This window comes from Nesoenas mayeri (assembly GCF_963082525.1).
Source record: "Nesoenas mayeri genome assembly, chromosome: 6".
Classification (NCBI taxonomy): domain Eukaryota; kingdom Metazoa; phylum Chordata; class Aves; order Columbiformes; family Columbidae; genus Nesoenas; species Nesoenas mayeri.
Window position 1 is genome coordinate 21,485,448 of NC_137545.1, and position 22,058 is coordinate 21,507,505.

General features: G+C 42.8%; 1 protein-coding gene across 1 annotated transcript in view; it reads left to right on the forward strand.

The window, feature by feature from the left end:
* Window positions 1–22,058, forward strand: part of CHN1 (chimerin 1) — a gene marked incomplete at its 3' end in the record, with an annotated part of 99,438 nt that overhangs the window by 57,410 nt on the left and 19,970 nt on the right. The window contains exon 7 of the mRNA XM_080347240.1: window positions 11,810–11,887. Coding sequence (XP_080203366.1) covers window positions 11,810–11,887 — 78 coding nt within the window. The remainder of the gene's footprint in view (window positions 1–11,809; window positions 11,888–22,058) is intronic.

Genomic DNA, 22,058 nt, shown 5'->3' on the forward strand with positions numbered 1-22,058 from the left:
TCTATTACTAATCACTTCTACAGGAAACAGACTGGAGTGTTGAATTAAGAGCCCTATAAAAGGATAATTTTGTTATTTACAAGTTTCTTACCCCACTTAGACTTTATAACGTGACACTGTATAGCTGGTGATAATCACCTCGGGCTACAATTGTGTCTAATCTCATAAACTGGGCAGGGTCAGGTCTGGTCACCAGTTGAACAGGAAAGTCCCAAGGAAAAGCCAGGGCTGTGGGAAGTGGAGTTGGTAGCACCTTTGCTGTGAACTAATATCTGATGTGTCTTGTGGTTTATACCGTCTGCAACTCTGTGTAGCCTGTGTAAATCTGTGCTGAGTCTGACTACCAGGGATTTTCTCTACTTACCTCTATCATTATTCAGATAAGCTCCTTTTTCTCCTTACTGTTTGCAATGGAGAGGGTGGTTTTTATTTAGATGGGAGCGGGGGAAAGCATTTTACATTTGTCACTGTTTAGATGTTCACAAGTACAACTACATGTCATTTGGCTTCTGTGCAAAGATGGAAAGGATGCGGAGCTGTGGCAGTCTGGTGTGTTGCCCCCCATGTGGTTAGAGAATCCTCTAACAGGCAGGCATCTCTGCTCCGGTAATTACCCGCTCATAATGGTTACCAAACTCTTAAGACCCATGAAGAGTGAAATGCTTGTTTTAGAAGAGGTGGCAGAAAGAGAAGTAGAGGTGCCTACCTGAAGTATTAGACTGTGAAAGAAAAAAAGAACAACCATTTATCCTGCAGTTAAAACCATAGAAGCTCATCTGTTTTAGCCCTTATTTCTTTGCTTTCAGTCTTTCACAAGAAAGAAGGTATTTTCAGCTAAAACTTCTCATGCTTAGTTGCAGTCTCTAGCTGAATGTTTTCTGCATTTGAACAAAGTAAGGAGAGCAGTTTTGTTACCAAGCTCAATAAATTGCTTGCTCTTATTACTTCAAACCTGTCACACTCGTCAGCAGTGAAGACAGCAACTCTTGACAGTTTTGCAAAGTCTTTCTTTGATCATTAACTTTTAGAACACGAAACTTTTCCATATTTAACCTTTTTTCTGCATGGCATCAGCAGTTAGAAACAGTGTTGCTTCTGGCATTTACTGTTCCTACAGCCCTAATATTTAAGCAAGGTAAGAATCATCATGCTGAAAAATCTGATTCTCACTTGATGAACAGTTGTTGATGTAACCCTTGTGCATCATCTTAGCATTGATATTCCTTACATCCATACAACTTGCAAGATAACTACAGGAGGTTGTGTTTCTAATAGGGAAGTTCATATTATAATACACTTAAACTGTATTGCTCTTTAGTGGGAATTATTATTGCAATGGTTAGAGCTAAAGCAGTTTGAATTAGTTTGCCCAAGGAACATTAGAGCTAGTATCACAAAGTATAAAGTCCTCTGTTAAACCTCAGTGTATGTGATTTAGTAATTTTTTGTTTATGATTTCCAATTTGTAAATTAGATTAGTATCAGTTAGAGGCAAGCAGCTTTTCCCCTTCCTAAGAGCAGAGTGGAGGAATACTGTGAAAGCATTTTGCTTGTAATAGTAAAATATTTTAAAAGCTCTGTGCTTTTTATAATGTATCAAATGCTTTATTGGTTGAAGATTTCTGATGATTTTACGTTGTTGGAAAAGTCTTGAAGCATTTACCAAAGTTAATATGATAGTGAATTACATTTGCATTCAGGCATTTCTGTGAATTGGCTGATGATTAGAGTAACGATGTGTTTAATGCAAATGCACAAAAATTGCAAAAAGCATCATGTGTTGTTATCTTTCACAGAATTTGAAGTGCTCAGTCTCTTAAGTCACAGCTCATCCACTCCAGGCTCCAAATCCTTGCAGAGCATTTGTCGCAGCGCTGCAGCCTGTGCCTGGCAGCTGCCAATCGCCTTTGTCACACACTGGAGTTTGTAAGGCAGTTGATAATGCTGAGAACTTACTGAATAATATTTAATGGGCCTTATGGGTTAATTCTCAGGCTATTTTTACTGTTGAAAATTCAAACTACCTCAGTGTTAGAAATCTTATGAGCGGTGTCACTTAAAGCCCTAGTAGATGGTGGCAGTAAAAATAAAAAAATGCCCTATAAGATGAGATGAAAAATGTGACTAAGAAGAAAGTAGTTGTGCTGGATAAACATTTTGTTCATTGCTGATAATTTCATTCATTGCCAATAAATTTAAGAAATGGAACTATAGCCCAAACTTATTCTTTTAACTTTGATGTGCCCTATACTCAAAATCAGAGCTTCTGTCTAAACATTGTATGCCTCTGAAATCCAAATGTCAGACTTTTGAGTAACTGACTGGGATTTCGAGCTAGTGTATTTCAACAGAAACCAGGCATCAACAGACTTGCTGGGAAAAAAAATATTAAAAAGCCCTTCCTGTGTAACAGAAGTTGTCTAAGCTGTCCACATGCCAATGCCTGCTTCTCCTCCACAAGGTAAATAATCTGCATAGCCCAAATTTCTGATGGGGAGTGGCATTGCCAGTCCCATTTTGATTCATTCAAAATGATTCAGTTTTCAAATCAAGACATTATTTAAATTTGTTTCAAAGATGCTGGGTTTGGCCATTTGAGACAATGGTTTCTTGCGTGCCTGTGTCAGGTAAGAGCTGTTAACAGTTACAGCTTCCTCTAGAGAAAAGGGACGCTTCCTGCCCCTACCGGAAAATTTTCGTGACAGAGGGATTTTAAAATGTTAATCAGGAAACTAAGACGGAATAAATAGGAAAGATGAACTATATGTGGAAACGGAGAAATGAGAAAATTTGAAAGCTGGTCAACAGAATGTAGAACAAGGCTTTTCTGAGAATGTGATCAGGGATTAGAAGATTTTATGGGTGGCAATAAACGGATCATTAGACTTTGGGAGCAGAGTGTAATTCCACTGCCAATTCCACTCTGGTTTCATTCATTGCAGGTTTCAGATCAGTCCTGATTTAAATAGAGATTTATGCAAGGATAGTGGGAGCCCGCATGAGAGACTCATTTGAAGGATGATCAGCCTACCTCATTTTCTGAGTCTTCCTAGTTGCATTGTGTAAAATGAACGTAGAGCCCGACCCACAGCGCTGGTACATCTATGCCCATGGGCACACGTACACCTGGAAAACTGGTACTCGGGGTCTGCAAGGGGTGCTGATGGACACTGGGGGTTACCCCATTTTGTAATTTTTCTGCAGTGAGGTGGTCCCTAAGCAGGTTTTCACCATTACACGCTTTGCAAGAATGTTGTGTGTTCATGTCACAGCCCTAGTATTCCTTCAGGTAAAAATTGTTTCCACCTTGTGATAATTAAGGAAGGATTAGGAGACTTTGCACTCTGAGTCTTGTTTATGCTAAATAAGTGTGAGTATGGACTGGAAGTATGTAGAAGAAAGAAACTGTGACAGCACACGTATCGTAGCAACGTAGCTTATTCAGGAAGAAGTGGATGGATTCAAAATAGACCATGTGCCAAAGGAGCAGGTGTAGACCGAAATACAAAGAGTGTTTAGAAGTTAATGAGCTGCAGTTTTCAATTATAACATACATTGAATTACTCTAAATTGAATTACTGCATAGAACAAAAAGGGCTAATATTAGATTCATTATACTGCCAGACAAGACTGATGTGAAATGAATATTATACATTAGGTAAGAAAATATTAATGAGACATAAAAAGACAGTTTCCCATGTTATGCCAGTAGCCAAATGTCCTATGTGCCTTGCTGCGATGAGCGTCACCGGTGCCTGGTCACACCGCCATAGCTCCCCGCAAGCCAGCGAAGATACACCGCAGAGCAGGGATTGGAAGAAAAGGTGATGCTGTCAGCTGAAATAGCAAATGCTGACTGAAGGGGAGTGGATGCAGCAGCTGCAGAGGAGCAGTCTCTGCATGCTATGGCCAGCATGAGGGTTGCTACCTTGGGCAGACCTCCTTGCTCCATCAACTCCTCTTCCCATAGGTCTCATAACTGCCAGACAGACCTCTCTAGTCCTGATTTAGCAATGCATAGTGGTGAAATGGTTACCTTAAACTACGTGAGTAGTCCTCCCAGTCTCTGTGCTCCTGCATTTCCCCAGAAGATGACTGCCTGGAACAGGTAGCTGCTTTATTCCCTGTTTAGCTTACTGCCTCCATGGCCCAGGCTCCTGGCAGGGGGAGAAGATAGGATGGGCCAAAACCAAAGCTGTGAAGGATGGCAGGGTGGGTGGAAAGGACTGAAAGCAAAGCTGTTAACAGACAGGAGTTGTCTGAAGGGTTCACTGGAGACAAATTCTGGTGGTTTGTGATGTTTCTGTCCTTGCTCATGAACTGTCTTGCACATTTCCCTGGGGAATGGTGATGCTGCCAGCCCCTGAGGCTCTGCCACCTCTTGATCCCCTTCTATACTTACCAAGTTTGGCTGGGGTTGGGCCTCTTTTTAATGGAGCTTGTTTTCCCAAGGAATGAATGGGATTGTGGTAATGAGCTGCTGCAAAGCACAGAGAGAATTGCTGAGGCTCATACCTCAGCTTGAACTGATGGTCATGGGGTGCTGCTTCCCTCGCCACAGTCAGAGTGAAAAGAGCTAATTTCTTAACTTTCTGTTTAACTCTTATCATGTTTTTTGATTGGCATATCCTGCCTTAGTGTCACACAGCTTGGTAGCAGCGCTGCATTTGTTGTGCAGTCACATCTTGGCCCTCATGAGCCTGCTGGCAGCCTCTGTCTGTAAGGGGAGGGCTGGAGCAGTTGGTTATTTTAACAGAGGCAGCCAGGGCCATGGAGATGTCCTGCGTTGCTGTCTGTAGGGAAGAGCCCTGTGGCTTTGGCCGGCTCAGGACCAAACTGGGACAAGGCAGGAGCTCCATGAGCAGGGCAGGACTGTGCCGTCTTGCCCAGAACATGATCCTGTGGGGAAGCATATTATTATTCTTACAGCATAAATGAAGTTGTAGCTATTGCTTGTAAAACCCACTTAGCACTATTATTGATTGCAACATCCACGTCCCTGCCTGTGTGTATTCCCATGTGCCCACATGCACCCCTGTAGTGGTGGCTGTACCTGTGGAACGTGAAGGAGATCCCCAGAATTACCTCTCCTCCTGCAGCAGACACAGCGAGCCAGTTGCTAACCTCGCTAAAGTTGCTTGGTGTTAGCAAAGTCTTCCAGAACCAGAATGAAAGTATATGTTTTCACTGCAGGTACTGTGAGGTTTTGTTTGGGTTTTTTTTTGTTTGTGTGTTTGTTTGGTTTTTGCTATGGTTAGGTCCATGGTCATATACCAAAACAGCCCCCTCCCTAAGAAAATAAATGTTTGCCTCTGAAAAGTGCCGTGCTTTTGTGCCACTATCCAGAATAGCAAATGCTAAAAGGTCTTGTTGGTTGTTGAAAGAGAGAAATACAGTGGATGCTTTTTGCCAGTGCACAGTTTTGACTTGTCCTTTCTAAAGGCTCATATTGGTAATGGCCAGGAGCAAATCTACAACTCATCATGCCACTAGGAACAACATAAGCCCGCTGACCTAGATCCGAATCAGCTGCAGTGACCGTGAGCTTATAGGACTAAATCTACAGAAAAACAACTTTTCTGTTGGCCTCCCCTAAGATCTCTCTGCTTTTTTATGGGCGTGCTCCCTTGTTATGAAAACAGAGGTACTTCTGGGCATTTCTGGTAAGCACATCAGCACAAACATAAAATCTTCCCAAATGATGATAATACACTCTAACTGTATTGCACAATACAGTACCAAATTAACTCGCTTTTTATGTAGTAATTTCTAGTAGCAATATTGGGCAACATTTTTTCCATCATTTAAACTTTGATCTAGATTAATTTTTTTTAAATTTAACAAGCGTGCTTTAAACCAAGCCAACACTTTGGCTGAATTTGTTTAACTAAGGTTTTAATTAAAACATTTTTTAAAACTTCTTTTTAAATTCTAGATATAAGAATGTGATTACCTGGTGTGGAAATCACATACACCTTTATCAGAAATAAAAATTCAAAAATATAAATAGCCATTTATTTAGCTTTTTCAATAAGTATTTCACTGGAGGAGAGGGGTGGGAAGGTCTGATTTGGTTAGAAGCCAGTCCATTTGGAAAATTTTGTTGTTAAAAATAGAACTTTTCTCAGCAGAAAGTTTTCATCATTCAACCGTGTCTTCAACCCCAACTCCCCTGTGGGTAACTGTGGACTCAAAGCGGGGTTGTGTGTTGCCTTTGGATCCCAGTACACACTGGGGACTGTGCGAGCCTGATGCTGTCCCTGTGCCAGGTAAATGTGGCTGGTTTGGGGTGGCAAGAGGACAAATCTTACCCCGGTGGCTGAGGCTGCATGATGGTCCTTCCCATCCAGCTCCTGAAATGTCAGCTTTCAGGTTGAACTTTCTCATCAGCGTTCCTACCCTCTGCTCACACCACAGATCTGTGGACAAAGGCTACACCTGGCATCAGCATGTCCACAGGTGAAGAAAATGAAATTAAAAGAGCTTATCACCAGTTTTAAATAAAAAGTAAAATTTGGGTCTCCCCTTCGTCCTGGGAACAATTCAGTGAAAGATATGACTAGGAAAATTATATTTAGCATGGAACAATCTTCCACCAAGAACTGCACTTAGGAAATTGGGCTCAGTTTCACAATCTGACCGATTAGATTTTAAAAACTGTGTCCTGAGCCCATAAGATATGCTCATAAAGTATTCAGGCAAGGAAGTATTTTCTGAGCATATAGATTTGGCTAAGTTAGCTATACAGTGAAACAGAACCCAACAGAATATACAGTGGCTAACCACATAGCAATCCAAATATCTTGTTTCTTCAGATGGGTACAATAGGGCATCATCTTTGATTTTTTTAAAAATGCATGCAATATAACTGCTGGTTATTACTATTACTATAAATTCTTTAGAGGGAAGCAATCATATTGTATATGAAGTCTGAAACAGTGAAGGCATATTTAGTCATAACAACATGAAAATACCGTATGGGAATGAAAAGCCTGCAGCGCATTCCCGAGACTGAAGAAAACACGGTAACTGTGTTTGAGAGAGAGGAGCCAGGTGGTCATGAAACTGAGCCCTTCATCATGCTGGACATGCATGTGGCCTTCAGGAGGTCTGACTGAGTCTAATCTGGGCATTTTAGGACTGATGAGCTTAACATGACTCTTGAATTTTCTGTTTTGATAGGCTTTTTTACTGAAATTATTTTGGTTTATTACTCGACAAATGGGAAATGCATCCATTTGCCTTCTTAGTCAACATCAGACAAATTATCTTTCTGAATTGTGTGACTGGATTAAACTTAAATAATGTGTCTTTCAGAGGGTGACTAATTGGAATTTACTGCAAGCCAAGGATGACTTTAAAATCAATTCTGTAGGGTCTTCGTAATCAGACTTACTGATTGTGAGATTTGTATCAGCAAATATGCATACCTTATCCAGCTAACACTGAGAGCAAACAGTGCTCAAGAAAACAGCTGTTTCCCCTGTGCCCTGGAGAACTTCTTCACGGGGAAGTAAGAAAAGTAGAGTCCTGGTAGGACTTAGGCTGAATCACCCTTATGGATGAGGTTTTAGAACAAATGAGAACATTTGAAATAGCAGGTTACAGTCTGTCTTTTTTTTTTTTTTCCTGTTTGTGGTTTTGGTTTAGGGTTTGGTTTTGTTTTGTTTTTTCCTTTAGTCCATATATACAATGTAGAACCTCTAAACAGATGTCTTGGTTTAAAGGTTGTAATGTTGCTGGTTTTGGTATTTTAGGGCTCATTTTAGTCACTAAAATGTACTGTACCAGAGGCTGCTCTGGCTGCGTGCTCTGCTGAGAGGCTGCTCAGCTATTGCTCCCCGTCGTTCCATTTTCAGTTCACCTCAATCCTGTGAAATCAAGTCCTTAAATAAAATTTTAAAAAGACAGCCCTGCAGTTTTCTTCTGCCTGGAGTCTGCATGGCACGTGGCTCCCTACACATGCAATGATTGCAAATGTCTGTTACAAACAATGAATAAAAAAATAAAATAAAGACTTAGAAAATAGAAGGGAGAAGACTTTCCTCCTCAGGTTTCTACCTCTTTTTCATGCAGTATGTAGCAGACAGTATCTAATAATTGTCCCCATTATGTTAGACTTCAGACAGAGCCAGTTATAAAGACAGCTGTTGGGCAAGGAAGAGGCTGTGGAGAGGAGGCTGCTGGCGGGTGGGAGCGCAGGAGCTCTTCTTTGGTGGAGAGCAGGCATTGAATCAAGGGCAGCCAAGAGTGTACGACAGAAAAGCAGGACTGGCAGGCTGGGAATAGAGAGCACAGAGCACCTGTCAGGAGAGAACAGCTGCCTGCAGGGTTTGAGTTGAACCCCCGCGTGTGTGGCTTCATGTGTTTGCTCGCAGGGACGGTGACTCACCTCTGCTATGACTGTGGCTACCTGAGTGGGTTCCTCTCTCTTGCTGTGTTATCTCACTTACTGATAAGCTAAAGATCTGGACCTTCCTGATGACCCAAACTGTGGTCAGGAAGGTGTGTGCAACAGAAATTCCATTCTTCATTCTGGTTTACAAAAGGAGGGAAGTGGGCTGGATTAAGAAGAGCACTTGCAAGGCCAAACTCCCTAAAGTAGGTGATAGCAGAATTATAGAATTGTGTTGTCTGATAGCAGTTGTGTGAATTTTAATTACAACACTACTTTATATTGGGGAAATGTATTTGTTATCTATTTCTTACATACATTTTTTGTAATTTTTCAGTTTCTAGCTCTGTGGCTTTAGCTTTCATCCAATCCAGGCTTCTGGTGTGCACAGCTGTAGTGCATATAGCACATGTGAAGGGCTGCGAGTGTGGATGAGCCCAGTATTCCTATGTTTGTAAACAGCAGTGCTTTGTGCACTGAACAATGGGAAGCTGATTTATGTAAAACCAATAAGCGATCTGAGTTAGATTACTATAACACGAAGTAATGTTAGAATTAAAATTCATAATCTTATAATTGTTTTCCAGCTTATAATGTGTTTTCATAATTACAGCCATGAGGTAGGACCTTTCCCTGTTGGGTAGTTTTGCTTACCTTTTTATTGGCATTCTTAAGATTTAATTTTCCAGGATCCAGAGATCAGTTTCTACTAATGTGACTCTATAGTGCAATTGAAAATAAATCAGTTCTTCAGAATCAGGAAAAAGAAAACTGACAATTAAGGAATAAGTATGTCAAATTACAAACATGCACTCTACCAATGATTGAAAGGAAAAATCACAATGCTTTGCCTTGCTTCTTAAGTGGAATTATGCATCATAATAAGGGTTGATTCTGATAATAAATGCCAGGTTATTTCCAACAAAGTCAGTTTTCAAACAGTTTATTTCCTAATATGAAGGTTTGGTGATTTATTTTTCCCTTTAAAAAGTAAGAGGAATTTTGGTTTCCAAGGAAGCATGTAACAAAAATGCTTCCAGAACTCCACAATTTGCTTCATGAACTTGTCACTCAAAGCTGTTTGGACAGGATGACTCCTCAGTGACAGGTTTAGGTGCACCTTCTTTCGTGAGGACTATTGCCTTATGTAGTCCTTGGGAATGAACCTGTGAAGTGGCTTTACTAGAAGGGAAGGAGAGAATGAGTTTGAAAGCCTGTCTGCTTCCTCCACCTCTGAGTGCCCGCTGTTCACACTTCACACAGATGAGGTGGTCAGGTTTTGCTCTCTCTTAGTCCTCACCTCGTTTGGTTTTTTATCTCCTATTGCTGTGGAGTGTTACACTTAGAAGGATGTGCAGAAAAATGTGAGAAGGGCGTTTATCTACCTGCAGCAGAAATGAGCAGTTAAAAGCAAGAGAGGCAGATTGAAGTAGCTATTGGAAAAGTATTTCTCAATAGGATGGATCAACCAGCCTCCTGTTTGTATTGAAACTGGGAACTCAGCCAGATATTCCCAAGACCCCTGTATGAGTCGCTAATGCCCTACAGCTTCATCCTGTGTAAGCTATAGCCAGTGTTTCGATTATTAGCTATTAACTTGCATTGCAGATTAGTGTCTGGTGAAGCACATATGTTGATCCTTAATCTCTGCAACCTGATCCTACGCTGAAACCCAGCAGATTTTAAAAACCTGTAGATAAGGTACTGGTGGCCTCACAAGGGAGCGGAGGAGGGCTCATGGTGAGAATCACTCTCAGCTCTGTTGGCAGGATTTAGCTAAATGGTAGTGCTGTGATCCAGCTGCAAAACACACACCAATTCCACCCAGAAGACTGCGACAAACTGTGCTCGTCTTTGGTTGTTACTGAGTCATGAGAGATAAAAATACCTCTGCTGCAGAAGGGAGAGTGGCTGTGGAGCTGCAGCCGGTGGCGAGGGCCGGGCGGGCTGCGCTGGGGCTGCCTGCAGGGACAGGCTGTGTGCCGGGAGAGCTCCTCTTGCACCCTCGCTGTGGGGAGGGTGGTCAGCCCCGCGCTGTGAATCACTGCTGTAGTGAGTCAGACCAAAGGTCCATTTTTGCAGTCTCTGACAAAGACTGTTTGCAAGTGCTTGGAGAGCACTAGAAGAAAAAGGGCTGGAGTTGAGTGGCCATGGTGGTGTCCCCTCCCAGCTGTCAGCGTGCAGCTGATGAGAGCCCCCAGGGCTGGGCTGCCTGGGTGAGCAGCTCTGGGTAGGTGCGCATGGGCTGCCCGGGTCCTTTGAGTGCCCCTCACACTTTGCTGCGTCCCGTGACAACGTTTTCGTGATGCTGATGTGAAGTGCTGTTTCCTTGGGTTGTGTGAGGGGTAGCAAGGACCTGATTGTCCTGGGCACGTTTCATCATCAGTGTCATCTGTCTAAACAGCAGGGTTCAGTCTGATTCGAGACCGTGTGTCACTCACCTTCTGTTAATGTTCACAAATCCCTAATGAGAGGCACCACAGCAATTTGGGGTTTAGGTCCTTGGTGGAAGGGGTGGTGCAATGAACTTCTGGTGGCATTTGTGTTCACACCAGTGCTAGCAAAGGCCGTTATGATGTGAGTTTGACGAGGCTCTTTTTATATCAAAAGGATCGAAGAAATGTCATTTTAGGGAAGGAGTGATGAGCATCAAGGGTCACATTAACTGCTTCCCCGCCATGCCTGTCGGTGCCCAGATGTGTCACAAGGGGCCGGGGGAGCTGTCACGTCCCCTGGAGCTGCCGTTCCCTGTACGCACCTGAGGGTGCCCTGACGCCCCCCTCACCCCTCGAGAGCGAAGAGGTGCAATTTCGTAGGGGCGCCGGTCTCCCCCCGGGCTGGCAGCCCTCCCGGACCCGGCGGGAGAGCGGCGCTGCCCGCCCCGCCGGGGCTCCATTGGCTGCGGCCCCGGGGCCCGCGGGGCCGCCCCCGCCCGCCCCCCGCCCCGGGGGCGGTGCCGCCCCGCCCCGCGCGCTGCAGCGTCGCCCCGCAAGCCGGGCGCGAGGCGTGTGTCCCCGCATGGCGCGGGAGCGGCTGCGGGACACCCCCCCGCACCCCCAGCCCGGCCGGAGCGCAGCCCAGCCCCGCCGCGCTGAGTTAGCCAGCAGCTGCCCGGCCATGGCCGCGCCGCCCCTCCCAGCGGTTTAGGTCCCCGGAATGGTCCTTTTCGGCTTTTCCCCTCGAGTCTGATCCGCGCAGAGCGGTCCGGGGGGCTGTGTCCCCTCCCCGCCAGCCCCGGCTATGCCTTCCCGAGAGTCCTGGCACGGGCACAGGGCCGGCAGCGCTGCGGTGCACAACCCGCCGCAGGAGAGCCGGCAGCGAGATCTACTGCTGGCAGCCCTGGGGATGAAACTGGGCGCTCGGAAGTCATCGGTGACAATCTGGCAACCTCTGAAACTCTTTGCTTATTCACAGCTGACATCGCTTGTCCGAAGAGCAACTCTGAAAGAAAATGAGCATATTCCAAAATACGAGAAGATTCATAACTTCAAGGTAAGGAACGCTGCTACTTATTTCTTTTTAAGGCACAGGGGCTATAGTTCTGGTTTTAAAATGGGCCCAGTATTGCAAGAAGATACTATATATGCAGACTCTTGACTTCCTAGGCACTTAAATGTGTCAATTAAATTTCATTGCCACTTAAATCCATGAGACATCTTTACAACATATCAGCAGTAGAATGAGGATTTTGTTGTTGACTGCTCGTGTGCATGTATTATTTCAATATTACTTGCTGTATCTAGGTTATCTCTTTTAATTAGAATTCTTGTATACCAACAGATGCTAAAGGTGAGAAAAACTGGCAAAGTTTTCTTTCATTTCAAATGAATGTACTTCAGTTCTACTTATGATGGTATGTGGTGAAAAAGTCTTTTAGATCTGTGATTAGTGGATTAAACTGATCTTATCTCAGTTTATCGCTGGTAAATAGCTTTGGAGGTAAGAAGCATGTTCTGCTGCATCTGGATTGAGCAGATGGTCAGCATTTCCCTTACTTTCTGGCTTTTCTCCTGCATTAATGAATTGAGTGTGTTGAAAGCAGCGTGGCACATACCATGGGGCTATTGGAGCTGCTGACTTTAGTAATTACCTTGTGTTTTAATAAAATGTACTTAGTCTTCTATGTAGCTTCTAATTATTGTTTTAATTAGTTTAAATAAACTCTTTGGCAAAAGCCACACGTGTCAATACAACATACGTATGTTTTGTGTCTGGATCTGTAGTAAGTGTCCAGTAAGGATTTAGTAATTTTAACCTTTTGGTGGTCAAATGCGTTGCATCATAGGCAGTCTTTATTTGTGAGACTAAGTGAATTGATGTTATACTGAAGTCCTGTAGATGACGGTACAAACTTCATATACAGTACCTGAAGCCCAGATTTTATCTTTAATGTGTGCAGTTTTTTTCCACGCGTAGCTTTTGCGTTTGCTTATTTTAGGAGAAGAAGAAATCATAAATATAATACAGGCATCTGATGATATAATGATCCATTAATTGTCTCTTGTTTTCGGTTTTGATTTCCATCATATGCATGTGCATGTATGAAAGTACACATATGTGCACATACATGTATTTACCTGTTGTCCATCTGATTTCATTTAAACCAGCTTCTGGCTTTTGAGTTCAGATAAGCACTGAAATTGGAAACTATATGATCAGGATGTTTGTTTGACCTGAGTTCTTCAATAAAGCATCAATTTGAAAACCATGTACAAAGTGTTATATAAAAAAGTGTTCAATTTGAACGCTTGGCATAAAATAATCCTGGTGGCTGTCAGTTAAATGCAGAGCTTTTTTTTCACAGATTCCTGAAGTGTCCTAGAGATCTGAAATGTCTTGCAACTTTCATTTGTTCGTTAGAGTTTGAATGTAATTATTGTAGATGCCAGAAGTGGTTTTCCAGGTACTACACCATATGTAGGATAATACATATTTAATTTTGCGCACGTCTGTATTCATCAGGTGCTTTCCTTTAACAACCTGAAACACATCCAGTAACCCGTTTTTCATTCATTTGCATTTGTTTATTTGTTGTGGGTTTTTTGGTTGGTTGTTTTTTGTTGTGTGTGGGGTTTTGTTTGTTTGTTTTCTAGTAACTGTTTGAGAAGTTTGGAAGCTGTGGGTTTTCCAGTCCTTTTTCAAAAACAAACTGTGTGTCTGATCCAAGGTCATAGCTATAGCACAAACTTTCCACACAGATTGTTTTCTTTATAATAGTCCTACTGTAGTTCCTTTATATGTACAGTTGCCAGAAAAATATACCTTGAGGAGTAACTCTTTCTCAAGTCAGTGAAATGGAGTCAACTTACACAGATAATTTTTGCTATTAAAAAGTAGAACAAACCCCTCAGTCCTTAAAGGGTACGTAGCAACCAGCTTACCCACTGAAGGAATGCTGCTGGTGCTCGTGAGCTCTAAAAGTGGCTGACGTCCTGTTTTTAAAAAAATAACCATAAGTCCTTCATAATAATTGCATTGTGGATCTGAAATGAATGGCCATCATTATTTCCTGCACTTCTCTCTTTTATAATCCCTTGCATCTGTCAAATTTTTCTTCTCACGTGTATAGACATCATCATTTAAAATGTCTACAGAAGTCTCCCATGTTCCTGGCCAAGCAGCAAATGTGCCACCCGTGTGGGAAGAAAGGAAATGTCAGTCCCATAGTCTTGGAGGCTGATGTTTGAAAGAAGACTAGAAAAAAGCAGCCAAGAAATTAAATAAATATATATAGTTCAGCTAACCAATAGTGACTGCTGTCCCCAGGGGCTTCACCAGCAAAAAAGAGGACACATGCTGCTTTGTACCTCTGCGGCTAATCTTCTCTTCGTTGTACAGGAATGAGGCAACAGAGAGGGACCCCTGACCCTTTCCCAGCTGCTTCTTTGGTCAGGCACATTACCAGTCACACAAATGCAAGGGTCTCAGAAATCCTTTTATATTGGAAATGCTGTAACATCCCAGCAGAGGGAGGAGAAGTGGAGAATCATTAATGCACAGCAGCTCCTGCCGTTGGCTTAGCGAAGGAAAGAAGGGAGCAGCAGCTGCTCCAGGGGCAGGCTGGGCTTGGCCACAGGTTGGGAGACCTCAGTTCCCCCTCCCCCCTGCACCTCCTGTCCTCGTGCGGTGGGGACACAGGTGGAGGTTGGACCTTCAGATTCTGTTGCCTCCAGCAAAGCTCAGGTAGCAGAACAGTGGCAGAGGAGCAGTGTGGTGATGGCCCTTACAGGGGTGCAGATGCTGAGGGAAGGGGTAGACACGAAAGCTGGTTTTAACTCTTAAATCACTAAGATTCTCCTGAATAAACCCATTAATCTGTGTTTTGCTCCAAGGGTTGTTTGAAAGGAGAATGTAAAGACAGTTCTGCTAGGAGTGCTGACATAGAGCTTTTTCTCTTGTTTAAATCTGCTGGAATGTGAGTTGTCTCCTGGCTGAAGTGAGCAGGCTGGCCAGCCAGGTGGTGCAGATCTCTGCGGGCAGAGCTGGCTGGTCATGGTCTCCAGCTCCCTAGTATTCTCCTGACTGGGGAGGTCCGGTCGCTCCGGAGCACATCTCAAATGCAAATACAGAGTGGCTGAATTCTCTTAATCTCCATAAGTAAATAAAAGGATGATGATTTATAAATGTCAGATCCGATTGAGTTTTTAATGCTTGTTCCTCGGGATGAGAGCTAGGTATTGAAAATATTTTCATTTTTTTTAAGCATATGTGGGCTTTTTCTAATTTATAAAAAGTTTTCAATTAATATTTCTGTGTTCTCTATAAATCTAATATAAAAAGACTAATTTTTAATAATTCAAATATATCAGCTAAAAGAGATCTATATTGTTTGATACAGCATTTTATTTGCTTTTCTGAAATCCAGCATTATATATGAGTTCTCTTGTAAAATGAATGACCAGACAATATCAGGACAGACACTTCACCATCCTCAAAATCTCAGCCTCACCTTCTTTCACAGGAAGGCTTTTCCTCTCTTTCAATTTCCTGCCCTTTATGGGGAAGAAATCTCCCTGGACTCCATGGTACATGTGACACATGTGTGATGGATGTCAGGTTTGGTTTTCCACCCAGTGTAGATGAACGAGAGCATCTTCTATTTGGAAGCTCTGAGAGATCTGTGGGGTGCACTTCAAAGTGCTGGCAAGTAGCATAGCTGAAGCCAGTGGTGTTATTTTCTTACAAAAAGAAGCTTTATCATAGGGGAAGGTTCTGTAGCATTTCATGGAAGTGGACAGAGTAGATTTATATCTAATCATTCCCACAAATTTATTCTACAACTGGACCCGACCAATATGAATGTTTTTTTATGTCCGTTATATATCTCATATTTGCTTATCTTCTCCCCAAAATGCAGCAACTGTGATAGCCTGTACATTAAAATAGAATTTATTGCCTAGCTGAGACCTGATCCACTCAATGATTTCAAGGGGAGGAAGCAGCTGGGCACCTCCTGGGCACGCAGGGGAAGGAAGAGCTTTGGGCAACAGCAGGAACCTCAGATTTGAAGGGAAAATGGACCTGTGGCAAACTGTCATATGGATTGAAACATTCCAGGTTGGTTATTGAGAGGAGGACCAGAAGGGGGCCCTGAGTTGGGATGTGTGAGACAGGCTTTGGGCCAAAGGACTTACACAGCAGGCGAATCTGAGCTGAGTTTAAGGTTATACCTCATCTTCTCTCTCTGGTGAGGCAGTTTTTATTGGGGTGCTGAACTCACAGGATTCCTCTTGCTCAGTCCTCCAGACTTTCTCTCTCTCCATCTCCTCATCTCTCCAACTCCTGGCTACATCCCATAGGTTTTTCTTTAAAAAAAAAAAATATATAGATATATATATAGATATATATATAGATATATATATAGAGATATATATATATATATATACATGTAATGAGGTACCTTCTGCCTTGAATTCATCCCTACCTGACATGGACCATCTTCTGCACCTTGTCCCCATCTGGTGCCATGCTTTGGACTTGGGCACTGACCTCTCTCCTTTGCCTGCTGTTTGTGTGGGGTTGGAGAAAACAGTAGAAATATGCTTGAAAAATGGTAATGGCGAGGAGGGCAGTCCTGGAAGAGGAGCATTAGCTGGGAGTTATGGGATGGTAGCTTAAAGGGAAGAGAAAAGGGAAAATTTGATATTAACAGCAAGAAGTCTCCTGGGTATTGAAACTTGTTAGTCACTCCCCAGTCACTTAGCAAATTTAGAATAAGCCCAGACAAAACACCTTAAAGGTCTTCACTCCCCTCCAGCTTTTGTGACTCATGGGCCCTGGGGAATTTTTAGCTCCCTTGGCTGGTTACATGTCTCCCTCCAGACCCCTCTGGCTCCTGATGACTCGAGTTGGCCGAGCACTCTGCAGGTGTTCTGTAGCTGCCGACAGTGGAAGACATAAAACCACTCTTCTGCCGAGATTAGTGCTGCGGTGCTTCACTGAAGCAAGAAAGTGTCTGTGCCTGTCAGAGCTGGACTGAGATCTGTGTTTCCATGCGTCATTTTCCCTAGGATATTGTCTCATTTCTCTCTTTTCACAAAATAGATATGTCTCCACAATACTCTTTTTTTGCTGTCTTTCTGTGCAGCTTTTAGTACTGTCATGCTGTTTCTTAGTCACTATCTTACTAATGCACAGGCACAGTCAATTAATTGTAATCAAGGCTGCTTGGTGGGTTGGTAAACATTCAGAACTTAATTCCCTTTCAAGTGAACCCTTCTTCCAGAGAGGAGCGATGTTTTTCCACAGCCGCTTAAGCCAAGTCACCAGAGATGCTGATGGGTCTTGTTTGTTGAGATTTGCTCATCGCCATCCTTGACTGAAGCAGCATCCTGGCTTTCTCTTTGAGGATGACCCATTTGAAAGGCCAATCAGGGAGCTCCAGAACAGAGACAATGTGCTTTTCCAGAAATAACTGTGGGTAGAATATAGCCTTAAACGTGCACAAAAAGTGAAAGCTCATGTGAGGATCAGTCTCTATGGGAAGAGCTTTGCCAGTATAGACAGACTCAAGCATCACTTTAATGGAGAGACTGTTGATTTTAACAAGTTACTCTGCTGGTTAGATTTGTTCTGCTGCTTTGAAATAAATAAGATAACCTGGCCTAGATTTTACTGGTATAATTTCATCTGTGCCAGTTGTTTTGCTAGTGTAAAAAGTCATAGCAGTTCTATGTCAAATCTTATTCTAATATGAGCCACTCAGTTAAGCGGTGCCTAAACACTGGGAACAGGGAGATGGAAAGTGCAGAAGAAGTGCTGAGAAAAGACCAGAAACTATTACAAAGTCTTACTAGATTAAGCAGAGCCATTTTTCTGTGACTTCTAACATGAACTCATTTCTATTTCTGATCTCCTGAAAACTGGGGCAGATGCCGATTTGGGGTAAATTGGTCTGGCTCCACTGAAAAGAGGATGCTGATATTTTATTAGGTACAGACCTGGCACTGAACATACTTTCAAAGCGTCTTTAAGTGAGTCACTGTGCTCAAATGAATATTCAGAAAGAGAGCTTGGGTGCCTCCTGCACGGTTCCCAGGGAAAGTCTCTGCACCTTCTCACAGATGAAAAAACCTCAGGAAATTTGATGTTTCTTTTAGACTCGTAGTACTTGGGGGAAAAACGCATTTAAAGGCAGAGAAAATATCTGGAGAACAAAACTGGAAAAAAACTTCCACAAAACTTCCGAGATCTCATCAGCTTTCTGTTGTTGCTTCTGAAACTCACAATGTATTATAAGACAGTTCAAGCCAGAAAAGCTTTCAGGCATTGATGGATTTTAGTCTCCTAAGCTATTTACTTAATGTTACTTCTACTTTTTTACGTTTTTGGAAAAGCCAGAGCTTTTCCAAAGCAGATTCCAAAGAGCACAATATTATTTAACCCTTTCTGGTTTCATAGTGCTAGTCCCTGAATTCACGCTTTGCCTCTGTTTGGTGGGGGGAAGCAGCAGCCTTTTTTTCTAAATCCTTTATTTTATCTCTAATCCCTTCCTACTGCACCAGTATTTTTAGAAGTCCCCAGGTGTGGATCCTGTGAGTCTCCCATGTGCACAGCCCCAAGAACGAAGCGGCTCGTGCCAGTGGTGAAGCTGGGAAGCGACTCTGCTGGGCAAGGCTGGGAGTTTGCTTCAAGGAGCACGTAGCGTGTGTCATGCTCTCTCATCATCAACAGCTCTTCCTCCAAATTAGCCTTAGTATCATTGCAAAAGCGTTTAGGAATCTCTTAAGGGCTTATAGTCTATTTATATAATTGCATAGATTAAATTTACATCACCATATATAGCATATATGGTATGTATTTATATGCAATTTCAATTCTAAGGTTTTTATTAAATTTTCAGTTCTAGTTTCACATTTTTTTGTATGGACACAGCTATTAAATAACTTGGGTTTGGAATAAAATGGATAATGTTCCAGTTTCTAGATATAAATTTAAAGAAAATCTACTATTCCATCCTGAAAGAAAGACAGCCATTTTAATTGAATTTACAAGTGAAAAAGCCTGCTACTCTCCATTTTCTTTTTGCTTTAGCTCTCGTAGAACATGACATAACCACAATTTCCAGTTGTTCCCATCTCTGCTGACATGATCAGTACAAACCAGCAAGTAAACAAGACGTGACAGCGCTTCTGGCTCCAAGTGGGTGAGGACCTGGAGGAGGGATTGCCTGCTCAGCGTTCGTCTCAGTGTACCCACTGGCGATAGCAATGCTATTTATACTCTGCTCTGAACCACGCAGCATTCCACCACATCTCTTCTCCAAAGCTGCTGGACAGTCCTTGGGGTGGTGCCAGACTGGCCCCCATGTTATACCCCAGCTGGTCTGGGCAAAGTCAGCTCTCTGACTCTGTTTCAATGGCCTCAGTTACTGTCGTTTCTGTTGCACCTTTGCATGAGTGTGATTCTCTTGCAGATACAGCTCTGCCATGTAGGTTGTCATGGCAGTCTTCGCTTCTCAGATTACTCATCAGCAGCAATATTTGACTCACAGGAGTAATGTCATGTGCTGAAATATTGGGAGTGATCAGACCCTTGTTTTAGAAGCACCATCTAATCATCATTACGTATGCAAGGATTAATGTGAAGCATTGACCAAGCTCAGAGTTAAGTCAATTGGCTTCCTCATTGTCATCTCTTCTGTACCCTTCACATCCAGCAACCTCTGCCTGAACCAGGGATGGATGAGAAGGTCATGCCTGTTGGGTGCCAGCGTGGGCACGCTCAGTGCCTGATAAAATCAACTGTGACAGGGCAGACAGACATCAATAATACAGGCCGAGTTCATTGTATTAATTGAGACTTATGCTATCTCCCTTACCCAATTAAAAGCTTGGTAGAGTCCCAACAGGCAGAAGTGAGTTGATGGAATTGCAAGTCAGCCAGGACCACTGAGCTGACAGCCTACATCAGCAGTGTCCTGTCATCCTTGGGAGCTGAGAGACAGTATGGCCAGCAGAACTGCATCTTTGCAGCACCGCATGGTACAAATGCTGGATGTGTGCCGTTTATTCAGTCCCTGATCAGTTTGGTCTCCTCCTCAAATAACAACAAGGCATCTAGCCAGAGCATAGGACTGGTAGCCCAAGAGGGTAGATCAGCAATTATTTTTTCTGTCATTTTTCAAGTTGATGTGTTTTGTCCCAACACAGGCGGTAGTGCCTGGATCTTCCAGACCCCATTATTCTCACCAGCAGAGTGTCATGAAGGGCTGTGGAAGAAGCTGTGCTCCTCAATACGGAGCAGGGGTCCTGCGGGCGCTCAGGGAGATCATGGCAGCAGCCTCTCCTCAGGGAAGGCTTTTTTGTACACTGTCACAAGGACTTTTGTTTTCAGTGTTGATTTTGCATCTCTATAGTTTGTCAGATCCAGCCTTGCTTTCTTCCCAGGACTGGCTTTGCGAAAGCTCTGCTGATCCATCATGTTCTTTCACGTCATGTTTGCACAGCACTTTGCTGATATTTCCTCCTCCTCTTCCTCCCTGCCTTGACAAGTGATATAATATGAGTCTCCCTGTTATGAATATTAATTATCTGCTGGCTCATTCTTGTTTTTTAGACAGCAATCAAGGCTAGCGGAACAACTGTCTTGTAAAAACCAAAAGCATAAAAAACAAGTGGAGTTACAAGATACATGGGTAACTAACTTGAGCAGTGACCTTTATAGAGCCTGAGAAATAATGGTGGTAGATCTGCTTGAGGAGTTCACAGCTGGTGGTAAAATCTGTTGTCAGAGCCACCGGATCATTTTTTTATTTGATTCTTCTAAAACTTTGTCTCTTTTTTTAATAAATATTTTCATTAAAAGCAAAACAAAAATAAATTGCATTCTGGGACACTTATAGTTATTAATCACAGGAGTGAAGCTATTTTTCTCTGTGCAAAAGAAAATGGCTTTCAAGCGTAAGCAAAAAACTCCTCTTTTATGTGAGATCACAGTAGTTAAATGTTTATTATACTTTGCTGATATTGTGGGAGAGTTCAAAATAGAAATGCCTAAGTGTAAGCCCAACATGAGGCTCTCCTCCTACCTCAGACTTGCATGACCACGTAGTGATAGGATTTTATCTAGTTTCTGAAGCAAGTATTTTTCTTTACAATTATCTAGATTTTTCTTTTAAATTTCATATTATAATATTGAATTTTACAAATCAGGGTTAAAACCGGTTTATGTTGCTCTCCTGCTCACCTATTTTCCACATTCTTAAAAAATCACTGGCAGTTGAAACATTATGGAAAGAGATAAAAAAAGGATTTTTGGGGTGGGACTGACAATGGAAGTGTTGGGAGATATAAAGCCACAGTTGGCAGTCCTGCTCTCTCACATTTTATAAGACAATAAAATCTGCATATGGCAGATGCTCTTTTTATAAGGGGAAAGAAACCCCTTGCAATTTAAGTCAGGATCTCTGGGATTCTGCTGGGTGTGTTTTCAGAAATTTTTCTGGAAAGCATGCTTTGGTTTTGAAAACAAGCAAGTTGCTTGGCAGGTTTTTAGAATGGGGAATTAAAAATAAATATCAGAATGTTGTATTAAACAGCGTCATGTAATAAATGCATTATTGTTTGCAGGTGCTGGCTCTTGAACTAGCAAAGGGATGCAAACGTGTTTCTTTTTAGCATGCTGCCGGGTCCCCCTCTGCAGGATGAAACAGGATTAGAGGCTGTTCAGACCTCAGAAGACAAATTTTTCACTATTTTCTGGCATTGCTTACTGTGTCTGATTTCATTTCCAGAGATGGTGCCTATTCAGACCAGCACAGGGTCAGATGTCCAGTTCCGCTCCGTGGTACGGGAGGATTAACGCTCTGGCACCGCTGAGCTCTGGGGACGGACAGCGACGCTTAGAAACCCCAAAAGAGGCTTCTGAGCTGCTCCTGCTGGGTTGTGTGCACCAGGGACAGGAGGACATGGTGGCCTCTGGGCCTCCTAATTAATATAGCCAGAGAACCTCCCTAAGGCACGTCCAATAAAGGACGAAGCAAGGTAGAACATCATGAAATGTCGAAAAACCCCTACTCAGCTTTTAATGTATTTTGAGTTAGCCATCAGAATAATGGATAAGAAAGAGTAATTTGATAGGGCAGTGTAAAGGTGAGCAGGCTCTGGATAAATCTTCTAACAGAGAAGTTCGTTTCTTAACTGATGATATGGAAAGGCATTTC